The sequence below is a fragment of the Mycteria americana genome, chromosome 3, assembly GCF_035582795.1.
Source record: "Mycteria americana isolate JAX WOST 10 ecotype Jacksonville Zoo and Gardens chromosome 3, USCA_MyAme_1.0, whole genome shotgun sequence".
In the NCBI taxonomy this organism is placed as follows: domain Eukaryota; kingdom Metazoa; phylum Chordata; class Aves; order Ciconiiformes; family Ciconiidae; genus Mycteria; species Mycteria americana.
This window is the reverse complement of record NC_134367.1, coordinates 6,797,115-6,820,100: the sequence shown is the minus strand read 5'-3', so window position 1 is coordinate 6,820,100 and position 22,986 is coordinate 6,797,115. Positions and strand designations below refer to the sequence as shown.

Genomic DNA, 22,986 nt, shown 5'->3' with positions numbered 1-22,986 from the left:
AACTAGTAGTTTAAGAAGGGGAGAAAAAGCAGAACAGGTTAGTTTTTGTATTGTGTTTTTAATCAGTACAACAGAATTCTCAGAGAGGAAGACAAAAATTAGTAAAACTTCCACACATCATTTTTAAAACTCAAATGTATTTTTTTCAGCGGGCAGTTAAAAGTAACCTTTCCCTCCAAAGTCCATACTTCCTCCCAGTTGGATCACTAAAAGGTAGTCTGTGGCTAATACCAAATTGCATTGAATTTGAGCTTGTGAACAAGAAACCACACTGCATGCTACCAGGTACCTCAGCTCTCTCACTTCAAATTATCAGTTCTTAAAACCATCAAACTTCTAGGAAAAGGACTTGGTAACTGTAGTTCTCTTTTTGGGTTAGCATTAACAATTTAACTTCACATTCTTTCCTCCCCAAAAGATAAGGTACCACTAAGGCTTTCTAAATCAAGTTAATTTTTTTATAGCAAGTTACTAGACTTGACCAATAACAAGGAATCAAGAGTTTCAATTAAGAGAACCATTAGCACTGGTCTTCACCAGAACTTTACATCTATACAACTTGGATACTACAAATAACAGATCCTATCTCAAAAAATAAATTAACTTTTCCCTTTAAATTTCCAGGGTTTAAAATAAGAGTTTGGAATCCTTGCTTGATGACTGCATGTCAAACTTTCAATTGTTGCTTTTTAGCACATGACAGCCTTCAAAAGATAATTATCAGCTGGTACACAGGGCAGAACCACCTTTATTACAAAAACACCTTCAGCACAGCTTACACCTGAAAAAACTTTTCACAGGGTTTAAAAGCAGTTAATTTTACTACTACAGTCCATTAAACTGAGTAATCAAAGGATTCTCAGATTAAACCAACATCCTTGAGATAAGCAAGTAGAAGCATTCCAACTCTCCAAGTGCAGGAACTGTGGAACCAAGTCATCCACAGACAGATGTCTAGAAGTGTCAGAGCCATCTGCCCAGTGTTATAACTGCTGAACCGCATACTTTATTGCTCAAAACAGAAGTGATATGCACCAATTCTTTCCTCACTGACTTCCGTTTTCTTGTCATATTGCTGGCTTAGGGTGGAAACAGAAGGATCTTCTCTACACCCTCTATCCCCAAATTTAAGAACAAACCAGAATAGACTGTCCAAATAGAACTAACTTCTAACTCTCATAAAAGAGATCTTTCCAATACAGGTACAAGAACACTAAAAGAAGTCAATTTAATACAAAAAAAACCCAATTATCATTTACAAATGTTAAAATTCACTTAGACTATCCTGGCTAGTTCATACTCTGGAATTTCATTTTGAAAGTGTTCAAAGCTTGAATGAAAAACTAAGCATCATTATTACATTAAGCATCTCTTCCAGCAGAACGCCACCCATTCACCATTTTGTTCTGAAAATACTTTTACAGGACTACTACTCAGGTAGCATACACAAACAAGTTTGCAAGATCTGGCTGTACAGTATTTTATACGGATACCGTTAAAGTGCAAAGAATGCCATCCAGTGCAAGTTCAAACTCCCTTCCTGAAATCACTATTTAGCAAGCGAGGCAAGGCCCCCTACACACTATCCGATTAAAGGATCGTCATCATCACATTGTAACTGAAGTCGGGAAAATGGCCGTGGGGGAACTACTCTATTCTTTGAGATTATTATAATGCAGGTGAAAGTAGTCAGTATCATAAAAGCCCCAATAACTATCCCAATAGCTTCTGGAAGATTTATGCACCACTGGTCAGCGAGCAAGCACTTGGTGTTACTGAAAGTGCCATTGTGCGGCTGTGGTGTCAGTCCCAGGATGTGGCACATCATTGGGTAAATATCAACATTGTTCATTGTGCTCTGCTTGTAACCCCGATGAAAAGCAGGCCCGCGAGCAGCCAGGAATGGATGCATGCTTGGGAGAGCGTTGTCATAGCCATGGTCGCCTACTGGAGAAATGCAAAGCTAAGAGTTAACATCAGTTTCTGTTTGCATAGCGAGTATTCCCCTCCCTATCTCTCCCCCACCCCCAAAAGGCATATTATTTAACCGAAGACTAATGCAGAACATAAAAGCAGCTGTTCGATCAAACACTGAAGGAACCCAGAGTTCCTTCCCTCTTCCCCAATCCCCAGAAGTCTTTTCCCATACTGGTCTTCAGCCATGGTTCCTCCCCCACCCTTATCTCTTTTCCTTTCAACTGTCAACATTTTCAATTTTCCCCTTCCCACTCCTCATGCCAAAGTGGAAAGGAATGTTGCCACTCCACAAGTCAGTAGCTGGAATGCAAATCTATACTTCTCAGATTTTGGAAAGACATAATCTCCCTCTTGCAAAGCAGACACTTTAATTACTTCTTAAAAGCCAAGCACTTTCCCCTTGATAGTGTTCAGTTCAAGCGTATTAAGTACCCTCAAATCATGCTGATCAGATTAGGTACTTCAGGAGAAGGGATACCCAAATAGTCAAATCCAAAAAACTGTCAAAACATCATGATGCCCGTGACAGGCAAACAACAAAACGTTTGTAGCTACAAGGTCACCAGTACTTGGACATTTGGTAGGTTTTTAGGAAATACTCACTCCCATTTTTGGTGGAATATACACAGCTAAAAACCAGCCATAGTCGAGTTTCCTGACAACATGCCTGAAAAATCTGTCCAAGATGCCAAAAATTTCTCATAGCACATGCAGCACAGTATTTGAATGACTGCATTTAAGTTTTGAGTTCATTTCTTAGTAACAGTTTAATGAGTCTCCCCAAGAACTGTCTCCTTGGCTGCTTCACTAAAGTTTCTGATGTGAAATGTCAAGATTCCTACTGATCAAGCCACACTTCAAGTATACTTCCAATATTCCTTTTTAATGTTTTCCACCAGCGTGTTTGTTACCACAAAGATACTACTACACATCTTGCTGCTTTGTTTTAATGCAGTCCTTTGTTTCTCCATTACATTTTTTCCCCCCCTTCTACTACTTGCTTGTTTTGAACAGAGCTGTTCCAAGTCCCCTCTCCAATGAAGTTCCCTATCTTTCACCTCTGAAGTAGGAGGGCTGGTGTGCGCCAACATTGCTAGATACAGCGTAAGTATTGGTACACTTGCCAATCATTACGCTGCCACGTTGTCCATGAAGACAAGTACAATAAACACTTAAACAGCCTTTCAGGCTAAAACCTCCCCCTGCCTGCTTCTGGGAAGCTTTGACTAGCAAAATTGTTTTCAAAAGTGATTCACTTCAACTGATACAACGCTGTTAACTTATAAATATACACTTATTAACTATTTTTAGGTACATGAAATTGAATCTAACCATAAACAAGAAAGCGACCTCTATTAGAGAACACGTGTGCTAAGTGTTGTCAATTTGAAGACGATTGTAGCAAATCTGTGGGGAAATTAATATATAAACGTATCTTACATTAAAAGCAGTACTTTTGTACAAATAATGAGAAAATTTGAACTTAAATGTGCAAACAGCAGACAGTAAGAACAGCCAAACTGGGTGAAACCGGGAGTTTACACCACCCAGCATCCTGTCTCTGACAGCAGTCATAACAGGGAGTGTGGGAAGTATCCAACAGGGTTAGCCCTGCCATACCAACCAGCCTCGAGCTGTTGGCTGCTCAGAAACTTCCTGGAAGTTGGTACCTTTGTATTTAATTTCTATTAATGGATTTTTCTTCCAAGAATTTCTCCAATCACTTTCTGAACACGCACACACATACATATATATATATATATATATACACACTCGCACACACAGCCTTCATCTGCAACCAGAATTATGGGTTAAATTCTCTTATTATGACGATAATGAAATCTGTCTGGAATGTCTTCTTTGAGATATACTTTCATGTGACTGTTGCATTTTTTCAGTAAGTTATACACACCTCTTGTCTGCCAAAAAAACTCCTGCATGTGAAACACCTGGAAATATATATACATATATACACACACATATACATATATATACATATATGTATGTATGTAATTTGACATTCATAGCATCTAGCAGGAAGAAAGTACATAGCTTAGCAATGCACAGTGTGAAGTAACATCTGTTTTGTTTTTTGTCTTTAAAACATGCTATTTGATGCCCCTAACAGGAAGAACTCTGGCTTCTTTGACCATTATTGTTGTGTTCCTATTATTTTTAGTATTTCCTCCCATTTCTTTTTGTTTCCTAGTATAGGTACTGTAACATTAAATGTTTTGTCTTGCATTCTTCAATTTATGCTCCCCTATATGAATATTTTATATACCAAAAAACAGTTAAACCACACTCTAGAGGAAGCTTGAGACAGACTGCTAACTTGCCTAAGATAACTCTTAAAAGTGTACCTCAGGCTATTAAGTTGAACATGACAAAGTGTTTTAGCCAACAGAGTATCCCCCATCTCTTTCTCATCTGTTAAAACACTCCAGGCTCAGACTAAGAATGTTCTAGAAAATGCTGAGATGTTCCTAAAGATACACAGTGCCAGGACTCCACTCCCTAAACTAGGACCATCCTACAGATGGCTCGAATGAAAACAAGACAGTTTACCAACATAAGCCACCAAGAGCACAAATGAGGAAAACAGACTTACATTTTGAAAGCGACTCATTTTGCACAATTGTCCAGCCTTCGTCTGCAACCAGAATTATGGGTTGAATTCTCTTATTATGACGATAATGAAATCTGTCTGGAATTTCTTCTTTGAGATATACTTTCATGTGACTGTTGCATTTTTTCAGTAAGTTATACACGTCTCTTTTGTCTGCCAAGAAAAAAACTGCATGTGAAACAGCTGGAAATTATGTCCTGTTTACTGCAATTATCTGTCATTAAACCAAAGATCCTTTTTTTTTTTTTCAAAACAATTATTTTTGAAAAGGTACATAGAAAAGGTTTTTTTCACATCCCTAATGAAACACTACAAGTAGAGGTGGATTTCACATTTGCTCTCATTTTAAATCAGGTACCTCACGGCTGTGGTTTTGGACCTACAATTCAACTTACCCTCTGGGCATGCAGGGGAAGAGGGCAAAATTCAAGCAGAGAAATCAAAAGAAAGCAATCACACACCAAAGTAGTCAATATTTTATCCAAAGCAGGAAGTATTAAATTTTGTTACTGTATAAATCACTTTGTTCATTAGAATTGCTTCAGTCTGGCCACAGTGGTGGGGAACCAAGACCAGCAGTGTCATGATTGAAGACGTGCCTGTTAGTAACTACTCCAAGATACAAAAATTGAATTCACAATATGAAAACTGAAGTTTCCTTCACAGAAACAGAAGTGGTAAAGCAATAAAAGTTGGGTTTAGATTTTTACTTGGAAGTTTAGACAATGACTTGTTTATTCAGAATAAACATGAGGGTTTATTTCATGCTCACTGTGAATTATTACTGTGTGGACTCAGTGAGCAACAAGAGAGCAGGCATACTAAGTGCCTATCTACTTTCTCAACAAGCTGTACCAGGACCATCTTTACCACCCATAGCAATTTGACAAGAAACTCTCCTTGGCCCATTGATTACCAAAACAAAGTCATTTCTAAGTAAACAAACATTCTTTAGCTTATTAATTAAATTATGTCAAAGTTCTGCAATATGAACTACACTGGTTTTGCAAAAGATGTGAACAGTCTACCATAGTGTGTACTTTTTAGTAGTAAGATAAACAAGATTTAATTCTCAGTCTATGACTTAAAAAAAACCAAAACATACTCTGCCTTGGCAGCACTGCAGCAACTGGACTCTTGTCTATCAGAGTATAGTTATTGCGACCAATGCACTCATCCAGGATAATCAGCTTCTTTGCAGAGCAGGAGGCCATTCCATGATCACTTGTTATTATGATATTAATAGTGTCCCACAAACCTAATGCCTTCAATTTATTAGTAAGGAAACCAATGTGATTATCCACTTCTTCTAATACTTTGCGCATGTTCTCAGTGTCATCTGGTCCGTACTTGTGCCCACTTGCATCTGGTTCTTCCCAGTACAATGTAGCAAAACTGACTACTGGATTAGAGCTGTTCAGCCATGCAACAATTTTCTCCACTCTCTCCTCAAACGTTACTGAAAAGTTATACTTCATAAAGAATTGAGGGGTCGTATCATTAATTTTTACATCGGTCCCGGGCCACATTGCAGCAGCACTTGCTCCATTTCCCTGCTGTTGATTTGTTACCCAAATTGGAACTGCCTCATTCCACCAGAAGGGATCTGAATCATTGAACTGTGAAAACTTTTTCTTGGCATCTGCATCGTACATGTCATTAGCCACGATGCCATGGCTTTCTTCATATAAACCTGTCACTATGGTATAATGGTTTGGGAAAGTCTTGGTGATAAAAGCATTTGTAACTTGTTTTACAAGCACACCATCCTTAATGAACTCCTGAAGATGAGGAAGTTTATAGGTTTCCAAGTAATCGGCCCTGAAGCCATCAAAGGACACGAGGAGTAACCTGGATACCGAACCACCAGAAGAGTGAGCACAACAGGCAACTATTCCAGAAAAAAGTAATGTTAACATCGAGTTCATTGTCGATACTTCAGAGTATTTCCAGCAGGCAATCAGATGCACCTGAAAAATTTAAAAAGATAAGACATGTAACACAAAATAATTGTACTGGAACCAGTTTAACTAGCTATACATTATGTACATCTTCCTTATAGAGGTTAACTGCAAAATAACCGGTCTAAACAACCACTGAAGTCAACATCACATTTCCCTACTAACTTGAGAAGTTTCTCTTATATTGTCATAGTTTTTCATATATTAAAACAAATGAGCAATGAGATTTTTTTTCATTCCAGACTAAATGAAAGGAAGAATTGTTTTCTCTCTTTTAGGCAATTATTCCATCATTCTGCGTGTCTCATTACAATTCTACATTCCAAGGCAGACAATCAGTATTTTCCCTCATGTTCAAGCACAGGCACCTGAACAATTCCAGCTCCACATTTAAGCGTCCTGTACAGCTCTAAATCCTGCTTACACATCACTGTTCAGACCAGAAGTTTGTTTTCTACTGTAATTATAATTTTTCTGTTTCATCTCACCTGTCCTTTTCCACAGTTTCCACCCTCTTGAGTTGCTGGATGACTTTTTGAGCCTTCCAACATTCCTATTTACTTATTGCTTAGTATATACATAGCACTTCCAGGAGTAACTTCTACTTCTGTTTTCCTTCTAAGCTGTTTACAACTACCATAGCAGTATTTAAACCTGTTCTTTATGTATCATATTTAAAAAAAAAAAATATATATATCGTTAGTAACCTTACCTATGAGGCAAGTATTTCTCACCAAGGCATTCATGACTATTATGAATGCAAGGTATGATTTGTAAGCTTCCCCCCCCTCCAAACTTATTAGGTATGACAGGAACACTTTGTTCAGGAAGGTCCAGAATTATTCTGTAAACCTTTAAGAAAGTGGAAGTGAAGCTCCACGTTTCACAAAAACTTCTGCAGTATTGTTAGACAGCGTATTTACTTCTCAAGAAGAGCCCCGCTCCAGCAAATTTCTCCTTTATCTCACTTGCACAAACCAGGGCAATTCTAGGAGGAACAGCAGGTATCCTCCTAACTGCACGAATGTCTTCTGGCGTATCTCAACCCTTTCCCCAAAACTCTTTAAAACCGTTGAGCGTATTATTTTAAAAGTGTAAGTCATTTTAACGGTAGCTAAAGCTTTAGCAGTGAGAGGAATTCAAAGCATGGGAAATCATCCCTCCTTGCAACCAACAGTTAAAATTCCTTTAGAAGATACAAATGTTAGAAGAAAGGATCGTCAAAACCAGCATTAAGGCATCTCCTAATACAGAGGACTTTTAACACACAGCCCCTTTAAAGAGGGGAAAAAAAAAAAAAAAGAAAAGAAATGAGATGAGCAATGGAGCAGAGAATCACGCATTTCGTGTTGTCAGGTGCTTTAAAAAGCAGAACCAGAGTTTTTCACGGCGCAGTAACACATAAGACCACAGTATTAGCTTCGAAATACTCCAAAGACGCTAAGCATTTGTGTTCTTACGCACTGTATCACAGCTAACTATAAAACGCCATCAGCATCACAGCTATCTGCTCCTGAACCTCTCCACCTTCTAGCCAGTCTCCCAGTCTCTAGTTGCTCAGTTCAGTAACGAGTTACCCGGCCTTGAAAGCTTACAGCAAGATGCCGCGCTGTCGTTACAAACTTTCCCGCTGGACAGGACCGGCTCCCACAGCGCTCTGAGAGAAGCCAGCGCCGTCACCCAGCCCTGGCAGCCGGAGCCACCGGCAGCGCAGACCCCCGGGGCGAGGCACCGCCGCGGGTCCCGGCTCCGGCTGCTCAGCAAACGGACCGGCCCCGTCCGGGGAGCTCCGGCGGCAGACGGCCCCGGCACCCCACCAGCTCCACGCAGCCTACCGACACTTTCTTTCCCTCACCTAAAAACCGAGGCGGGGACGGAGGCGCAGCCACCCGGCGCTACGAAGCCCGAGCCCGTGGGGGTCCCGCGGCCCTGCCCCGGGCTGCGCTCGGGCAGCGCCAGGCACCACAGCCTCCCCACGCGGGAGACGACGGCCTTCCCGCCCGCCGCCACCGTTCGCTCCCCCGCTGCCCGCCGCAGTTCCGCCGCGACCCCACCGTGAGGGCCCGCTCCTGCTGCAAGCGCCGCCGGGGAAGGCTCGGGCGGCGCTGGAGGTGACCGGCGGCGGCGGGAGGGGGCGGGAAGCACAGCGCCTGCGCACCCGCCGCCCGCGCGGTCCCAACTGCCATCAGCGGCGGCGGCGCAAGCAGTGCCCTTGCGAGGGCGGCTGCGGTAGCGCGGGGAGCTCGTCAGCGGGCCCGGGCTCCGCCGGATGCGATTGGCTGGGAGCCCGCTGGCGGAAGCTCCGATTGGTTCCAGCGGAGTGGGCGTCACGCTGTGAGACATGGCGGGGGGGGGGGGGGTCTAGAGGCCGCTGAGGTGGGGGGTGGGGGCTGAGGTGAGAGGGGTGAGGGGAGCCAGGGGCGATGGAGTGGAGCAGAGCTGGGGGGAGCTGAGGGGGGCTGAGGCGAGGGGAGCTGTAGGGAGCCATGGGGGGCTGAGGGGAGGGGAGGGGGGCTGAGGTGAGGGGGGTTGTGGGGGGTGTGCGGAGCTGAGGGGAGCTGCGGGAGGCGGCTGTCACAAGCAGGGAGATGTGGCGGGTTGCAGGGCAGCACGGGTTTTTATGAGGGGCATGTTAGCCCCCCTGGGTGGGGATGCGGGTGGGTTGGCCCCCGAGGTGGGACGGTGAGGCCTGCTGGTAAGGGCCAGAGCGCGCTTGGGATACAGGCTGCTCGCTGGGTCTGCTGGGGTGCCCCGTGGCGGCAGGAGACCGTGGGGTGAGGTGAGGCTGTGACGGGGTGCGTTACTGGGAGTTGCCCTGCCTTTCCCCAGGATGCCTGTAACCTGCCTCCTGTCCAGGTGTCGGAGCAGCCCCAGGCTGTGGCCTTTGCAAGGCAATGGTGTCAGCGTGACTACAGATCTCCTGTTCTCCGTGACTCCTGCTCCCTTTTGGCCACACAGCTCTCTGAAAGTTGACTGTTCATATTCTTTCCTGCGTATGACCTTTTTGTGATCTCTTGTGACAACGCTGGTTTATCCTTAAACTTAGAATACATGCAGGAAATTGTGTGTTGTTGTGTGTAAGTACTCTGAATGCCAGTGCTGCTTTTAGGAAGGCAGTGTGTGGTATGATGGGTTGAGGCCTGTTTTGGGTCCTGATGTAGGTTTGCTTTATAAATTAAGGCAAATAGTTTACATTCCCTTGGGTTTCTTTTTTGTTATGAGAAGGGATTAGTAATTCTGCAAAACCTGTTAAGTTACCGGTACTGAATAACAATGAAATCAGCTCTGTGTAAATAGAGAAAATAAGCGTCCTTTAATAGCACAGAGCAAATCATTGCTCCATTTTAAATTTCATCATAAAAACTGAGAAAAAAACATGGCTATAGCTTCATGATTGACTTAAGTAGAGGATCTGAATTTCATTCTGTGTGTCCTGCTAGCATGTTTATTCTGAATGCCGCATAGATTTGAGCTTGTTTCTTTCTAATGGCTTTCACCTATGTACGAGCTTGGCAGGTTGTGCTACCTGTGCACACCAGCTGTGGAGGGGCTCTAAAGATGTGGTACAATAGGCTGAATAAAGTCACATGCCTCCGATTCACCTTGATTTATAGAATGCAGCAGGTGTGGCAAAGCACAGGATTGTGAAAGGGGAAAAAAATAAAAGGGGAAAAAAATAGTGTGAGGTGCGCTAGATAGGACTTCTTGCAGCTATTCACGTGTTATATGTCAAGTTCAAGTCAAGGTCTTTTTTGGGTTTTTTTTTTATTTACACTAATTCAGCTTTGTAAATATGCACATGATAATTGATTGTGTGGAGGTGGGAAGTGTCCTTTATGAATTACTTTATTGTATTTCCTTCAAAATATTTATTACAGAGTGAGTTAGAGGTCAAGGGAATACACAACAGGGGCAGTCTTTTAGCCACTTTCATGAAGTCTTGTTCATGAAGTCTGTTCATTGGGGTCTTGTTACAAATTTTATGCAGAGATACAGACAAATTTTAAGCATCAAGGCTCTTTTGCTAAGCTGGTTTAGCAACATACTTACTCAGCTATTCAGTCCTCAAAGGTGTGAGTAATTTCTTGTTTACCCTTAGCCATCTGCTTTGAAATCTATTTGCAATATTCAGCATGAGCCCAGCCTAGTATAATGTGTCCAATTTGACACATCATAAAGGCAGCATACCATACCAACTCTGGACCGTGAACTGGGCTCGCCAACATGTATCACGTATTCAGTACAGCTCTTGGTTCCATTTACAGTGTATGCCTACAAGAAATGGGTGAATTAAGTGTATACTTATATTAAGAGGAGTAAAACTGGGAACTACCAAGATGTTTGCCTTCCCTCACCTTAATCTCTCTCTGTGTTGTATTTCACCCCACATTTGTCTGTATAGACGGCAGTTCTAAGCACTAGACCAGAAGCTGTACAGATTTACTTCTGTAGTGGAATTGAGCATGTGCAGCTTGAGAAATATTGCACACATTTGTTTGTGTTAGTGGAATTTAGCAAATGAGAGGAAGTAAAGGGTAGGCAACCTCAAAGTATTCTCAGTGTTTGGCTAGGTTTAGTAAAACAATTTCTAGATGGGAAACTATACCCTCCTGTTGCCAATGTTGTGGAGGGGAAGCAACTCCTTATTTATTAAGATGAAAACTAGATGTTGCACCTGAATAGTTCAGATACTTGTCTTAAGTACTTTCTTAAGAAAAAGCAGGGCATTTTCATTACTTATTAAAATAACTGAATATTTAAAGAGAAACATTTTTCTGTATTTTTCCAATTTTTTTCTCAATTTCATCTGTGTGACAGAGACCTCTGTGATCATTTTTGCTGAATAATTTTTTAATCCATCATTTACTGTGTTTTGATGCATCCTTATATAGTTGAGTTGAAGAAAAATAGGAAGACGTTTCATAAAACCGTAAAAGACCTAGGTGACTAACAGCTGTTAACCTGTATTAGACTTTAAGCTTTTAGTGCCCATTTAATCTGAAGAGTAGTTTGTATATGGAGACTATAAACAAAGCAGGGCTCTAAACCACGCTGTTTCTCAAACTGTCTGTGGAACGGTATCCCTAAGACTTCATGACAGGGTGATAACAGAGTAGTGTGGTGTCTCTGCCTTCTCTATTTTGGTTACTGGAGCCCGCGCTGTAAAAAAGCTTGAAGCCAGGTTGCTGGGCTTTCTAAGGGTGCTTAGTTTCAGAGGTAAACAAGGATGTTGAAATGATGCCAGGTTTTAAAGGCAAACAAAAATGTTTTCCTTGGAGCAGTTGCGTGAATAAAAAGTCAGTATTTCTTAGGCTCTCAGGTATTCTAATGGAGTTTCCAACCATGGAGTTGGAGAGCAAACCAAACAAAGTTTTGTAAAAGGAACTGGAAGGCCACAAATAAAGGGCTTTGAAACATCCAAATCATGAATAATTGTTTAGGCCCTGCAGCAGGTAAAGCAGGTTTTCAAATGTCTCTTGACAATGACTGTTCCTGGTATTTTTAACAACTAAAAGCTGTTGATAACATGAGAGTTGTGTGTCCTGTGCAAAATAATTTTGTATTGTTTGTCTAGGTCCTAGTGGAGAAGTGTCCGTCTTACGCAGAATCAAGTTTACTGATGTGTTGGCTTTAAATATGCCTTTTATGGAGCATTAGTAGCAAAGCAAAATCTGGGTGAAGGTGAATCGCTGTTACTATGGTGGGGTCCTGAATTCATGAGCCAGCCCCTCAGCACTGCAGAATCCAGGTCAGTGTTAGATGAGCAACAAATGGATTCCTGGAGGCCTGCTTCAAGGATGTGCTGACTCTTGTGTGAAACAGCATGATGATCAAAGTCTTCTACCAAACCACTGTCTTCTGACGTGGTTTTTCTGTGAGTTTTGTTTCTTTGCTATGCCTTAAATTGAACACAGAAACTGCTATAGCTGCACGTCAACAGTTTGTATGAAACTGAGCTGAAGTTGCTCCATATGCACACATAGAATACAGATAAAATTTTCAGCATACCTATGCAGCTTCTTGTCCTTCATAAGGTAGCAGTTCATAGCTGCGTGGTTCAGACAGTCTTCTCAGGTGTCCAAAGGTGACCATCCAAAAGCTGGCCATACTGAACAGTCTTGTTCCTCCTTCCCAACCAACTCATTCCCATTTTGAAAAATTGTGGGGAGCTGCAGATGCTCGGACCTCAGAAAAGAGTGCTGTTTTTCACAATCTGTTCCTATTATGCAGGTCTGTGAGCGTTAATGGCTGTGGGAATAACTGGGTGGAGGAACTCGAGTCTGTCATTCTTGTAGAGAGCACAGAGCCAAAATAGAAAAGTGCCCTACACGGAGACTTCCTAAAAGATCTGAGTGCGGGATAAAGGTCTTTTCCTCATGTTGTTTATTGCAAGATTGGCAGTGAATAAAGCATTACTGTTTATGAACTGCGAAGAGATGAGGCGCTGCTAACCATATAAGTAAAAGCTGAGGCTGGAAACGATGCAAGAAAGTTTGTATGCGGTTGATTTCGTCCAAGTATTTAGTGCAGTCAGGAGTGAAAACAAAGCGGTATGATTTTATTGCAACTCCCTTGTAATATGTCTGTAAACCATAAACGGTCTTTTCTCCCAGAGCCCACAGTGTAGTTGTGATAACGAGCTACATGTTGCAAAGCTTTGGAAATGTTTGAGCTTTACAAAGAAAAAAAGTTATTTTTGCAAGACCGGCATCCTGAATAGCCAGGAACATTCATGATTTTTGCATTGAGTGCTCTTAAGTGCAAATGAAGGGCCTGACCCCATGGGATGCTAAGATCCCTCAGTATCTACTGACATAAAAAACGTTGTTTACCATCACTCAGTTTCAGGTTCAGCTGTTTCCGAGAACTCTGAGTGGTTTTCTTTTAACTGTTCAATTTTCTTGCTTCTCTTGTGGCTGGAAGAGGATACTTTGGAGCAAGTAACTGAAGGACCTCAAATTGTTTAGGTTATGAAGAAAGATTTACAGGCTCTTTGCTTCATGGAGAACAAATAAAACTGAAGGACTCTTTTAATTAAAGCACTAAAATCATAGCAATAACCAACTGGAAATGACCTCTTGAGAAATTCCAATAGAAACAGGTTGCTATTTCTGAACAGGGCTATTAACTACTGAAGCTAGTCATGGCACTGATGGATGAGTAGAAGTTTCCAGTACTGTGGAATGTCTAGAAGACATGCAAGTTATTGGCTTTAATAAAGGGGTACCCAGGTAAAAGTCTTGTTGTATTGGGAATCTGAATTAAATAGTATAACGTGGCTTTTTGTCTTTAATTATTAATCTCTGAGAAGATGTGAGGTGTGCTATTTAGGGGCCTGACACTCTTGTTACTCTTCCTTCTTTCCACCCTTCTCTTCTGCTCTGGAGGTGAGGGATAACTGACTCTAGCAATGTAGGAATTTCTTTACAAACCAGTCTTCTGCTTGACGTTTTAAAATAAGTCAAAGCTGGAGGTGCTGACTTCTGTTAGGGTTACAGGGTGAACAGGTAAGGGTTCAGTAGTAGCTTCAGTGGTCTGATTTTAACATACTATTCTAAGTGTGTCAGGGCCCTTTCTATATTTGCTGTCCTTCAGATAAAATCAAGTTGGTCTAAGCAAACAAATACCAATAAATGTCTATGTTTGGCCTACTGAACTGAGCTCTGTCTATCTCTGTAGAGTGAACCAGGCAATTATCTAGGTTCCTAGCGTGAGTTTTGATGTCCATTTGTAGGCTTCTAAATGTAGGTGAATTCCAACCTTGCTGTCTAAAAAGACATCTGTTTTAGGGAACTCAGATGACTGAGTTCTGCAGTAATAAAGACCATCTCTGGAATATGCTTAATCTCCTTCTGACATAATTCTTTCCACCTCTTTTAGTCACATACTCTGAGATGCCCATTGCTGCCCATTGGACTGTAGAAAGAATCAGCGATTACCTTAATCTAGGTGCTGAACAATAGACAGCTAAACTTAGTATAAACCACGTTTCTAAAAATGAGACCTAAGAGATCTTACTGGTTGACTGTAACTTGTATCTTATGTATACTAACTGGAGTTATGGTCATGTTAGTTCTGGTATTTCTTGCTTTAAAAAGAATAAGGTTAGAGTAAAAACGGAAATTCAGTTGTGAAGTAAAAAATAAACCTTGAAAATGAGGAGTTCTGTTGCTCATGTTCTTTGTCCTTATATGAATTTTGCTGCTTATGGTTTATGTGGTTATTTGTATTTCTGCAAAGCAAGTAACCAGTGTTATCAGATGGCTCACGTGGGTACAGATGGTAAACGCAATGGTAAGTGACACAACTTGAATTACCAAACTGACAGCAGAAAGTATTGCTATTACTAACTACCACATTAATTCAACACCACCTAGGTTTGGGAGCAGAGGAATTTAGGGAATGGATGAAATTGGTGATCTCTTTTTTTGTAATCTTCTTGTGGCTGTGGGGCTGGGACTGTTACTCAGAGGGCTTCATTTTCCGGTGGAGAATGGAGCGCAAAGTGGTGCCGAGACCTTTTTCTGCTCTTCTGCCTCATGCAACCTCTTTCCTCCCAGTTCTCTGCAGGAGAGAAGTCCCATTTCACTGGATGTGTGTGCACACAGCTGCTCTGCCCTGTTCCTTTGCTGGAGCGGAGCATCTTTGGCTGTGGAATAGGGAGGGAGCTGCACAGGACACAAGGGGGCAGGCCAGGACGCTAGTGTCCCAGCTCACAATGTGGGTGCCTCAGTTTTGATCTCGTATGTTATCACGTAACTTTTGAATTCTGGCGCGAAAATTGTTTCTTTCTTCCCTGAAGATGAAATGTAAGGGCTGTTAAGCAGCGGTGTGTTCATATAACGTTATTTGAAATGCACCTGATTTTCACCCGGATAAATTCTTAAGTGTGGTCAAGTTTACTCTGGGGCTTTATCACTCTGTCACAAGAGCAAAGTCTGGATCTTGGAGCTGAACGGTACTTTTCTTTGCTCTTGGAGGGGGGCAGAGGAAAGGAAAACTTAGGTAACTCATATTTCTGACTAATGAAATCCACATCAACTGTATTTATTTATTTTTAAATAATACTCATGTTATGCTCCCATTCCTTATTTTACCTGTGATATTTTATACCCTCCAGCAGGTGCTGCTGCATCCTGCTAATGTCTTCTTTGTGGAGGCAAAAAAAAAAAAATCAGTCATTTGATTTAATACTATGCAATTGGACTTTGCTCTTTGTTTTGCCACATGAGTGTGTCTGCGTTCTCTTTTCTTCCTTAAGTTATTTGCCAGCAAAGTGACTACGGAGGGAATTTTGATGATCCCAGCATATTTAATCCTGCAAGCACTCTTTGTAAGAAGGGGTTGAAGATCAGTAGGAGTTGCTTATCAAGGCCATGCTCAGAGCAAGTTGAACAGATGCAGGTAGAAATACATTTGTATTTCTACAAAATGTGAAGAAATGCAAGTGTTTTCTTAAAAGTAAAAAATATTCCTAAAAAAAAATTAAAGTTATGAAAGTTTCTAGTTGGCTCATTGGTTTTCCCAAGTCTCTTGAGCCTTAGTAATTTAAGCTCATAATTTTAAATCAGTTTTATCGTTACCCTAATAGCTGGTCTTGAATGCTAGAAGTTTGCAATACAGATTGCACAGCATATGTTTCAGAATCTCTTATTTAGGATTTCCACGTGAATAATTGTGGCTGAGTTACATACAGAAAATATGAAGAGGAGATGTGCTGCGTTCTGTTTGCTGATAGACCACTTGTGCCAGGCAGGAATTTGTGGGTAGTAATAGTTGAAATTAGGCCTTGATGTGGGTTACATATCCTTGAAGTCCTTGAGTTGCATCAGGCCAGAAATGCACTCATGACCTAAGAGATCTCATTGATCTCTGATATACCTGCATCTTTGTACTGTAGTGCTGGTTCCATGTAGGGAATTGAAATTCTGCTGTAGTGTTTTTCCTCGCTGTTACGGTGATTAAACCTGGTTGTGACTATGATTTTGGCACTTCTGGGGTTATCTAGGAGCCTTAGAAGGTGAATCCAAGTTTAATAAACTGAAGTATTGGTTTGCTTTTGATATTTAACTTTATTAGTATTATAAAATGTTCGTTATAACGACAATAAACTACAGTCATAAATTTCAGGCAGGCAGCACCTGCTACTCTACCATGTGAAACAGCATGTGTTCCCCTGGTCGTTCTGTTTGGAGATGGCTGGAATGACAATCTTTCTCTCTAACCTCTCTTCTGTGTTTCTTTTAGAAATCCAGCCTGGCTGTGGCAGTTACCTCTCAGGAAGTTACAAGGATGAGTCAGGAGGAAAACACTTTTATTTTTCCTTTTGGGTCAAACCCCAAAGGTCAAATATAATTAGATTATAAGAGTTCTGGTAATACGCTACATAATCCAGATGCAGTAAACCTAGATAGAAAGTCTTTAGTCGATAAGGTCTGAAGTTCTCATAACTTTGATAAGTTCAGATTTGGATCTTTCATGAGTTTCAGCTCCATTGATTTCAGGTGCTCTGGAATGTGTATCTGTCTTTTAAGAGGGCAGTTCATTTTAAGCTAAAGCTAGAAGTATTCATCTGGTTTAGATTCTGTGGAGTTTTGTGTGTCTCTTCATTCTTTAGAGAAAAGGAACTGTATAGACAAGGTGGTTAACTGCTAAAGCCAAGTGGCATTAACCCAACTTTGGAAACTTGGATCTATGTCTTATGACATGGAAATGTATAACCTAAATGTGATTGTAAGTAATTGATATATTAAGTATACGTAATAATAGTTAATGCTTATTCAGTGCTTTCTTTTCCTAGATTCCAGAGCAGCTCTCAAGACTTTTTACAGTTTTGGCCCTAGTTTATAGATGAGAGGATGAAGTCACTAAAAGTGAAGTGGCTGGTTCAATGTCCTAAAGTGAACCAGTGGCAAAACTGGAAAGAGTTCAAGTCTGATGCCTTTTTCTCATGGATATACCACTTTATAGGGTTTTTTAATTTGTAGTATTTTATAAATGATCATAATTTGTTGATGATACTGTAAGTAATCACTGAAATGTTGCAGATGATTGCTTGTATTGTTGAGGCAGTTTTGCCTTGCTTTTCCTTGAAGCTAGGCTTCTGTGTGTTGAAAATATGAGTAAATGGGTGAAGTCTGAATTTCCACCTCTTTACACAAAATGTATGTAAGATTTCCAGTAAGACTATTTCTGACTTCCTGTGAAAGAATACATGTTTTTGCCATAGCTTTCTAGTACTGATAGGTGCTTCAGCTGTTTTTCACCATACTTGGCCAGGCTATATCTGGAAGAACAAAAAGTGATTACAGCTCCTACGATATAGTTACCGGCAGTCAGATCGACAAAGGGGTTAAAAGTGAGACAGCCCTATCTTTTACTTCAGTGGACGTGTAGTTGTTGATTTAGAGCTTTCAGTAAATGATTGTTGGAGATCTGCCATGTGTAGCAGAGCATTCAGAAAGCATACCACAGACTCTGCTTCCTCCTAAAGAGCGTTTGTCTGTCAACATCTCACTTTAATTGTAGTCTTTTAAGGTACCAGAAGGCAGGCAAAACTCACCAGCCAGCAGTCATGGAAGATCAGGTCTTTACCAATGTTTATAAAAATGTTAACAACGCCAATATCTGTGAGATTCCAGACTCTGAGGAAGACAAAGGGGATGATCTTTATGATCATGTCCATGAAGATCCAGCATCTCCTTCTTCCATCACTACTATCGCAGAGAGCATGGTTAGTCAGGAGAGCTCAGAAGATAGCTGTAGTAATTCTGTGGCCTATCAGCATGGGGCTGATGGGGAGGATGGTTCTTCCTCATCTCACCATGGTGCTGAAGAAGACTACCCATACCAGGAGATGGATCTGATGAGCCCAACTCTGGAAGATAAAAACGCAGAGGGCATGATGTTTGAAAGCAACATGCATTTTCCTTTGGATTTCCAGTTGCGTCGGAGCCAGAGCACTTCTTCCAACTCTTCAACTTCGCTCAAGTTTCCCCTTAACAATAACTTCGGAGAAACTGACAACTTTCAGGAAGAGTATGAGATTTCCATGTTTGTAAAGGTAAGAGCTTGGGTGCTCCTAAGAATACAGTAGTTTTAAACCCCAAGTCAATCTGCATGTCCTCCAAATCAGTAAAATACAGCTACCCGCCGCTTTGTTCCCAGCTCTGCTGCCTGTGTGCTGCAGGGGGCCGAGCCATTCACTTACCTCTTGCGTCTTAAGGCACAGAAAGAGAAGATTTGTGTTGTGTGGAGATGCCTGGGGTTTCTTCATTTCAAGTGGAAGTATGAGTATGGTGAAAGTATTCTGATTGTTGCTGCAATTCATTTATTCCGGGGTATCTCCCTGCTGTTACAGGTAGACTATTACTATTTGAACTGGTTTAGTTCAGCTATCCCTGTCTGTCCTCAGCTATCTAAGCTAATAGCTCAAAAGTGATAGTTATTAATGCTATAAAGAAAACTAAATATATAGTTTAAATAATGGCAATAAAATTTCCACAAATAGTCATCCCTGAAAGAGGTCTTTCTTTTATTTCTTTCAGTATTTAGATTAATTTATTTCTGTGATTATTTAGATTAATGTATTTCTGTGACAATTTTAACATGTATCTTTCATTAATTTCGAGTTATGTTTAAATTACTGAAGGGATTTCACACTTTCTCTAACCTTGGAAAGTATTACTTGCATTTCTAAACCATAAACACCTGTGTTCTTAAATAAACGCTATACTTCCCTTCATAAAAGCTCTTGTATTCAACCTTTCTCAATATGTATTAGGCTGTAACACAGACCTGACAGTTCCTCCTTTTTAACTACATGAGACAAATTTTCAAGTTCTTGCTTCCCTTGAATAGGACCATACACCATAGTGTAATACTCTATGTTGTTTCAACAGAAGTCTTGTGAAGTTTGTCACTTTTCAACATAAATAAGATTATCAGAATCTGTTCCTCAGTTCTGCAGGTGCTTTGAAAGCAGGATAAGAGATTTTGTTACCACACGTAGTGAGAAATGTTTTCAGCAATGTCTGTATTTCATTGATTTAGTTTATTTCAGCAAGAACACACTAAAACCTTTGCATTGGTGTGAGATGCTGATTATCCTGTATGAGCTAGCGGAGATCAAATGGCTTGGTGGACTCTCCTAATACTTCATTTCGTTTCTGTTATAAGTCTTGGATTTCTTGGAAGACTGAGTTAGTTAAAAAGTTATCCTGCATTTACTTGTAGCATAAAGGAGATCGCTTCCATAAAGTGTCAACAGAATCTTGAGTTTCTTTTGAATACATTAAGAAAGTTATGATTTAAATATTTTTCCTTTGTGTCATGTCTTCCTGTAGATGAAAACTTGATGTTACTCCCCCTTCATGTCTTCCTTCTCTATGTGACGATCCTTTATGATCGCTTTTCTAATTTTTGCATAAAGATAGATAATTTAAATTATTAAGAAATTAAAAAAAAAAAAAAACAGCCAGCCAACCAAACAAACAAACCAGAAGTGGCTATCAGGTTATTTAGTCTTATTCTGCATAAGACAAACCATAAAATGTCAACCATTTCTCTTGGATTTCAGTATAACTGCAGCTACTCTTCTAAAAAGGTGTGTATCCTTCAGGAGAGGGAGTTATCTCCTAATTGCTGGGTTGTGAATCGTTCTGGGTCTGTGTGTACTGCCACAAGGGGTTTTTGCTACTGATTTCTGTAGAAGTGGGCTGTGAGAGCCATGTGTGAGGGCACTTGGCCTTTTCGTTATCTTCATAGTACTTACACTGTATGACTCTCTGAAGCGGCAGCTGTCCTATTTCTGTGACTGGATCATGTTCGTTGCTAAAAATATATTAATATGGACAAAGTAATATCTATGGTGTTGTTTCTAGTTCATATCTCTGCTTGTAGTCCTGCGTACATGTACCAAAAGTTGCAGCAATTGAGTATATTTTGTTTGTTAGTAACTTCATGGTGTTAGCAACGTGAATGTTGTATTTTGACTTTAAAATAATCTCTCTTTATTCCTTATTCTTTCACCTTGGTCTTGTTTCAAGATAATTATGTCCTCTCTTTCCATGGATGAAAAAAGAAAATGCGTGCAGATGCTCCCATTCAAGCAGAGATGATGGGGTTAACTTGAATTTCTGGGAAGCGAGAAGAGGGGCATTTTGATAAGAACTATCATGCAGAAGGATTGAGGAAGTCCTTTTCCTTGCTTTTGTTGTGCAGCATAGCTGAGTATCCCATAAAGGGGCTTATCAGCTAGTCTAGAGAGAAGCACAAACTTTGGACTCTATTCATTTGCCTAAACATAACTGCCTAGTGCGGTCTGAGATGTCCTTGAGCCCCAAGACATCCCTACCTGGCTGGAAGATGAGACATGAGGCTTTCAGGTGATCCATACTGTGATCCTCCTCCAGCAGGAGCTGGAGGCCCAGTAGGCAGGGCACTAGATACTCCCTGCGAGTGGCTGAACTGAACTCCTGTAACAGCATTTTATGCCTTGAGAAACTGATGACATTTCTTTTTTGAATTTTTGCTTTTCTTTCTTTCTGGTACTGAGGTAATATAGCACTAACTCCATGGAGTGAAGAGCCAGCTTTGCTATCTTTAATTATCTAGATAGCAAAAGTCAGCCTATAAAATGGAAGGTCATGGAGTAATGTATAACAAGAATTGTGAAATACCTGAGGGCTATCACTTCTTGCACGTAGGAACCAAATCTCCTAGTTGGGTCAATGGCCGTTATTCATAGACGATTCCTTTCTGTATGGTCTCTAGTCCACCTGAGGCCAGTGTTGCTCTGAAATTGGGTTCATCTTCTGGATTTGCTCTTTTCTGTAGACATTAACAGTGACAGCAGGTTGCTGTGGGACACTAGTGGTAATGACAGTTCTGCCACTATTTACTCCTTCCTTTGTAGCACTAATAAATCTCTGTGAGTGACTGGAAATGTGAGTGTCAGAAAGAGATCGCTGCTGACTGAAAACCAGAGAAAGTGGGAAGATGAAATGGTACCAAACTTACAGTCTAGCTGGCTTAGTTGCAGTGCACTGCCTAGAACAGAAGTTCAACTTCATCAGAATATTGTAAGTGCTGTTGCATTAGGACCATAGTTTCAGTCAGACCAGATAATCTTTTCTGTAGTCCATTCTGTGTTATTAGACACCAAGAAAATGTTTAAATCACATTTACTCATCTTTCACTGAATCTTAGTAGTTGGCAACTACGTCCTCATCAGTGGACTATTTCAGGATGTGCCATAAGGTAAAAGATTTTGGCTTTCATCAAGGAATTCCCTATACCTTTAACAGCAGAATATAGCACGTACCAACATGGAGATGTTTGTGTGAATCCAGCATGTCCAGGCTTGTCACAGCCACCTTAATGCCCTTTCAATAACATTGTAATTTCTTCAAACAAAAGCCTTTGAAATCTGAACAGAAATATGATTGACATACAGACTGTGTTACTGAGTGCACAGGACAGCTTCACCTAATTGTAGCTGTTGCTCAGAGGTCCAGCCTTTTCACTTGTATGCTGTGTTTCCGTGTTTAGCAGTGTGTTTTTCCTGAAGGTTGAGTTTCTTTGAAAATTTTAACTTTTTGTTTTCGTGAAGTTTGAGTTGTTATTTAAAGAATAGTCCCTCTCTTTTCTTTTCAGAAGAAAATTATTGCCCTTCTGGTTTACTGACAACCTGTGACTGGCTACAGATTATACCCTCTCTGTACATATTTGTGCCATAGGAGCACAGTTTCCACAAGAAGGAAGGTAATTCTTTACCCTGAGCAATAAACACCTTGTGTTATGCAAACAATACAAATTTAATACAGTGGTTTAGCATCGTGAACATGGATCACTGCACTGGGGTAACAGTTATGGATGCTGGAAGGCACCTCTGGAGATCATCTAGTCCAACCGCTTACTCAGAGCAGGATCACCTAGAGCAGGTTGCTCAGGGCCATGTCTGGTCAGGTTTTGAATATTTCCAAAGATGAAGAATCCACAGCTTCTCTGTGCAACCATTCCAGTGTCCTACCCTCATGGTAAAAATGTGTTTTCCTATGTTTAATAGGAATTTCGTGTATCTCAGTTTGTGCCCGTTGCCTCCTGTCCTTTCACTGGATACCAGTGCTTATCTTTAAGAATGCTGTTTCAAGAAAGATACTGCTTTTAAGTTCTGATGTACAGAGAAGTTAACTTTTAGCTGTTTCCATTAGGATTATTGCATCCTTTAGTAAAATTTCTTTAAGTCACTAGCTGGGAAAGAAAGGACATTTCTCTTTTTCCTGCAAGATGCTTGCCATTCCCTGGTTTCCAAGTCAGGAAGGTCTGAGGGCTCTAACTTCATGGCACAACTCTGTGCTAGCTCCCTACTGACTCACAAAGTTTAGCTGAACTCTTATGAATGACAGACCGTGTTCT

The 22,986-nt window shown here is 40.8% G+C and overlaps 2 protein-coding genes across 3 annotated transcripts in view; one reads left to right on the top strand and one right to left on the bottom strand.

The window, feature by feature from the left end:
* Positions 1-245: 245 nt before the first annotated feature.
* On the bottom strand, positions 246-8,782 carry ENPP4 (ectonucleotide pyrophosphatase/phosphodiesterase 4). 2 transcript variants are annotated; one of them, XM_075497767.1, is made up of 4 exons: positions 8,622-8,782; positions 5,712-6,576; positions 4,589-4,759; positions 246-1,947 (listed from the first exon to the last, which is right to left on the bottom strand). In XM_075497767.1, the coding sequence occupies exons 1-4, from the start codon at positions 8,751-8,753 to the stop codon at positions 1,583-1,585; spliced, it is 1,533 nt and encodes a 510-aa protein (XP_075353882.1). In that variant the 5' UTR covers positions 8,754-8,782; the 3' UTR covers positions 246-1,582. The 2 variants fall into 2 exon arrangements, with proteins under 2 accessions (XP_075353882.1, XP_075353883.1); XM_075497768.1 differs by having other exon boundaries at positions 246-1,944.
* A 616-nt stretch (positions 8,783-9,398) lies between these two features.
* The window catches only part of CLIC5 (chloride intracellular channel 5), an 87,331-nt gene continuing 73,743 nt past the window's right edge, over positions 9,399-22,986 (top strand). Inside the window, exon 1 of the mRNA XM_075497757.1 lies at positions 9,399-9,644. The gene's annotated coding sequence lies outside the window, so the exon portion shown is untranslated. The remainder of the gene's footprint in view (positions 9,645-22,986) is intronic.

Coding starts and splice junctions, on each gene's coding strand:
- ENPP4 (XM_075497767.1), bottom strand. CDS start 8,753: ATGGCAGTTGGGACCGCGCGGGCGGCGGGTGCGCAGGCGCTGTGCTTC. Junction 4,760..5,711: donor TGCAGTGCTGCCAAGGCAGA/GTATGTTTTGGT, acceptor TTTTCTTGGCAG/ACAAAAGAGACGTGTATAAC. Junction 1,948..4,588: donor AAATGAGTCGCTTTCAAAAT/GTAAGTCTGTTT, acceptor GCATTTCTCCAG/TAGGCGACCATGGCTATGAC.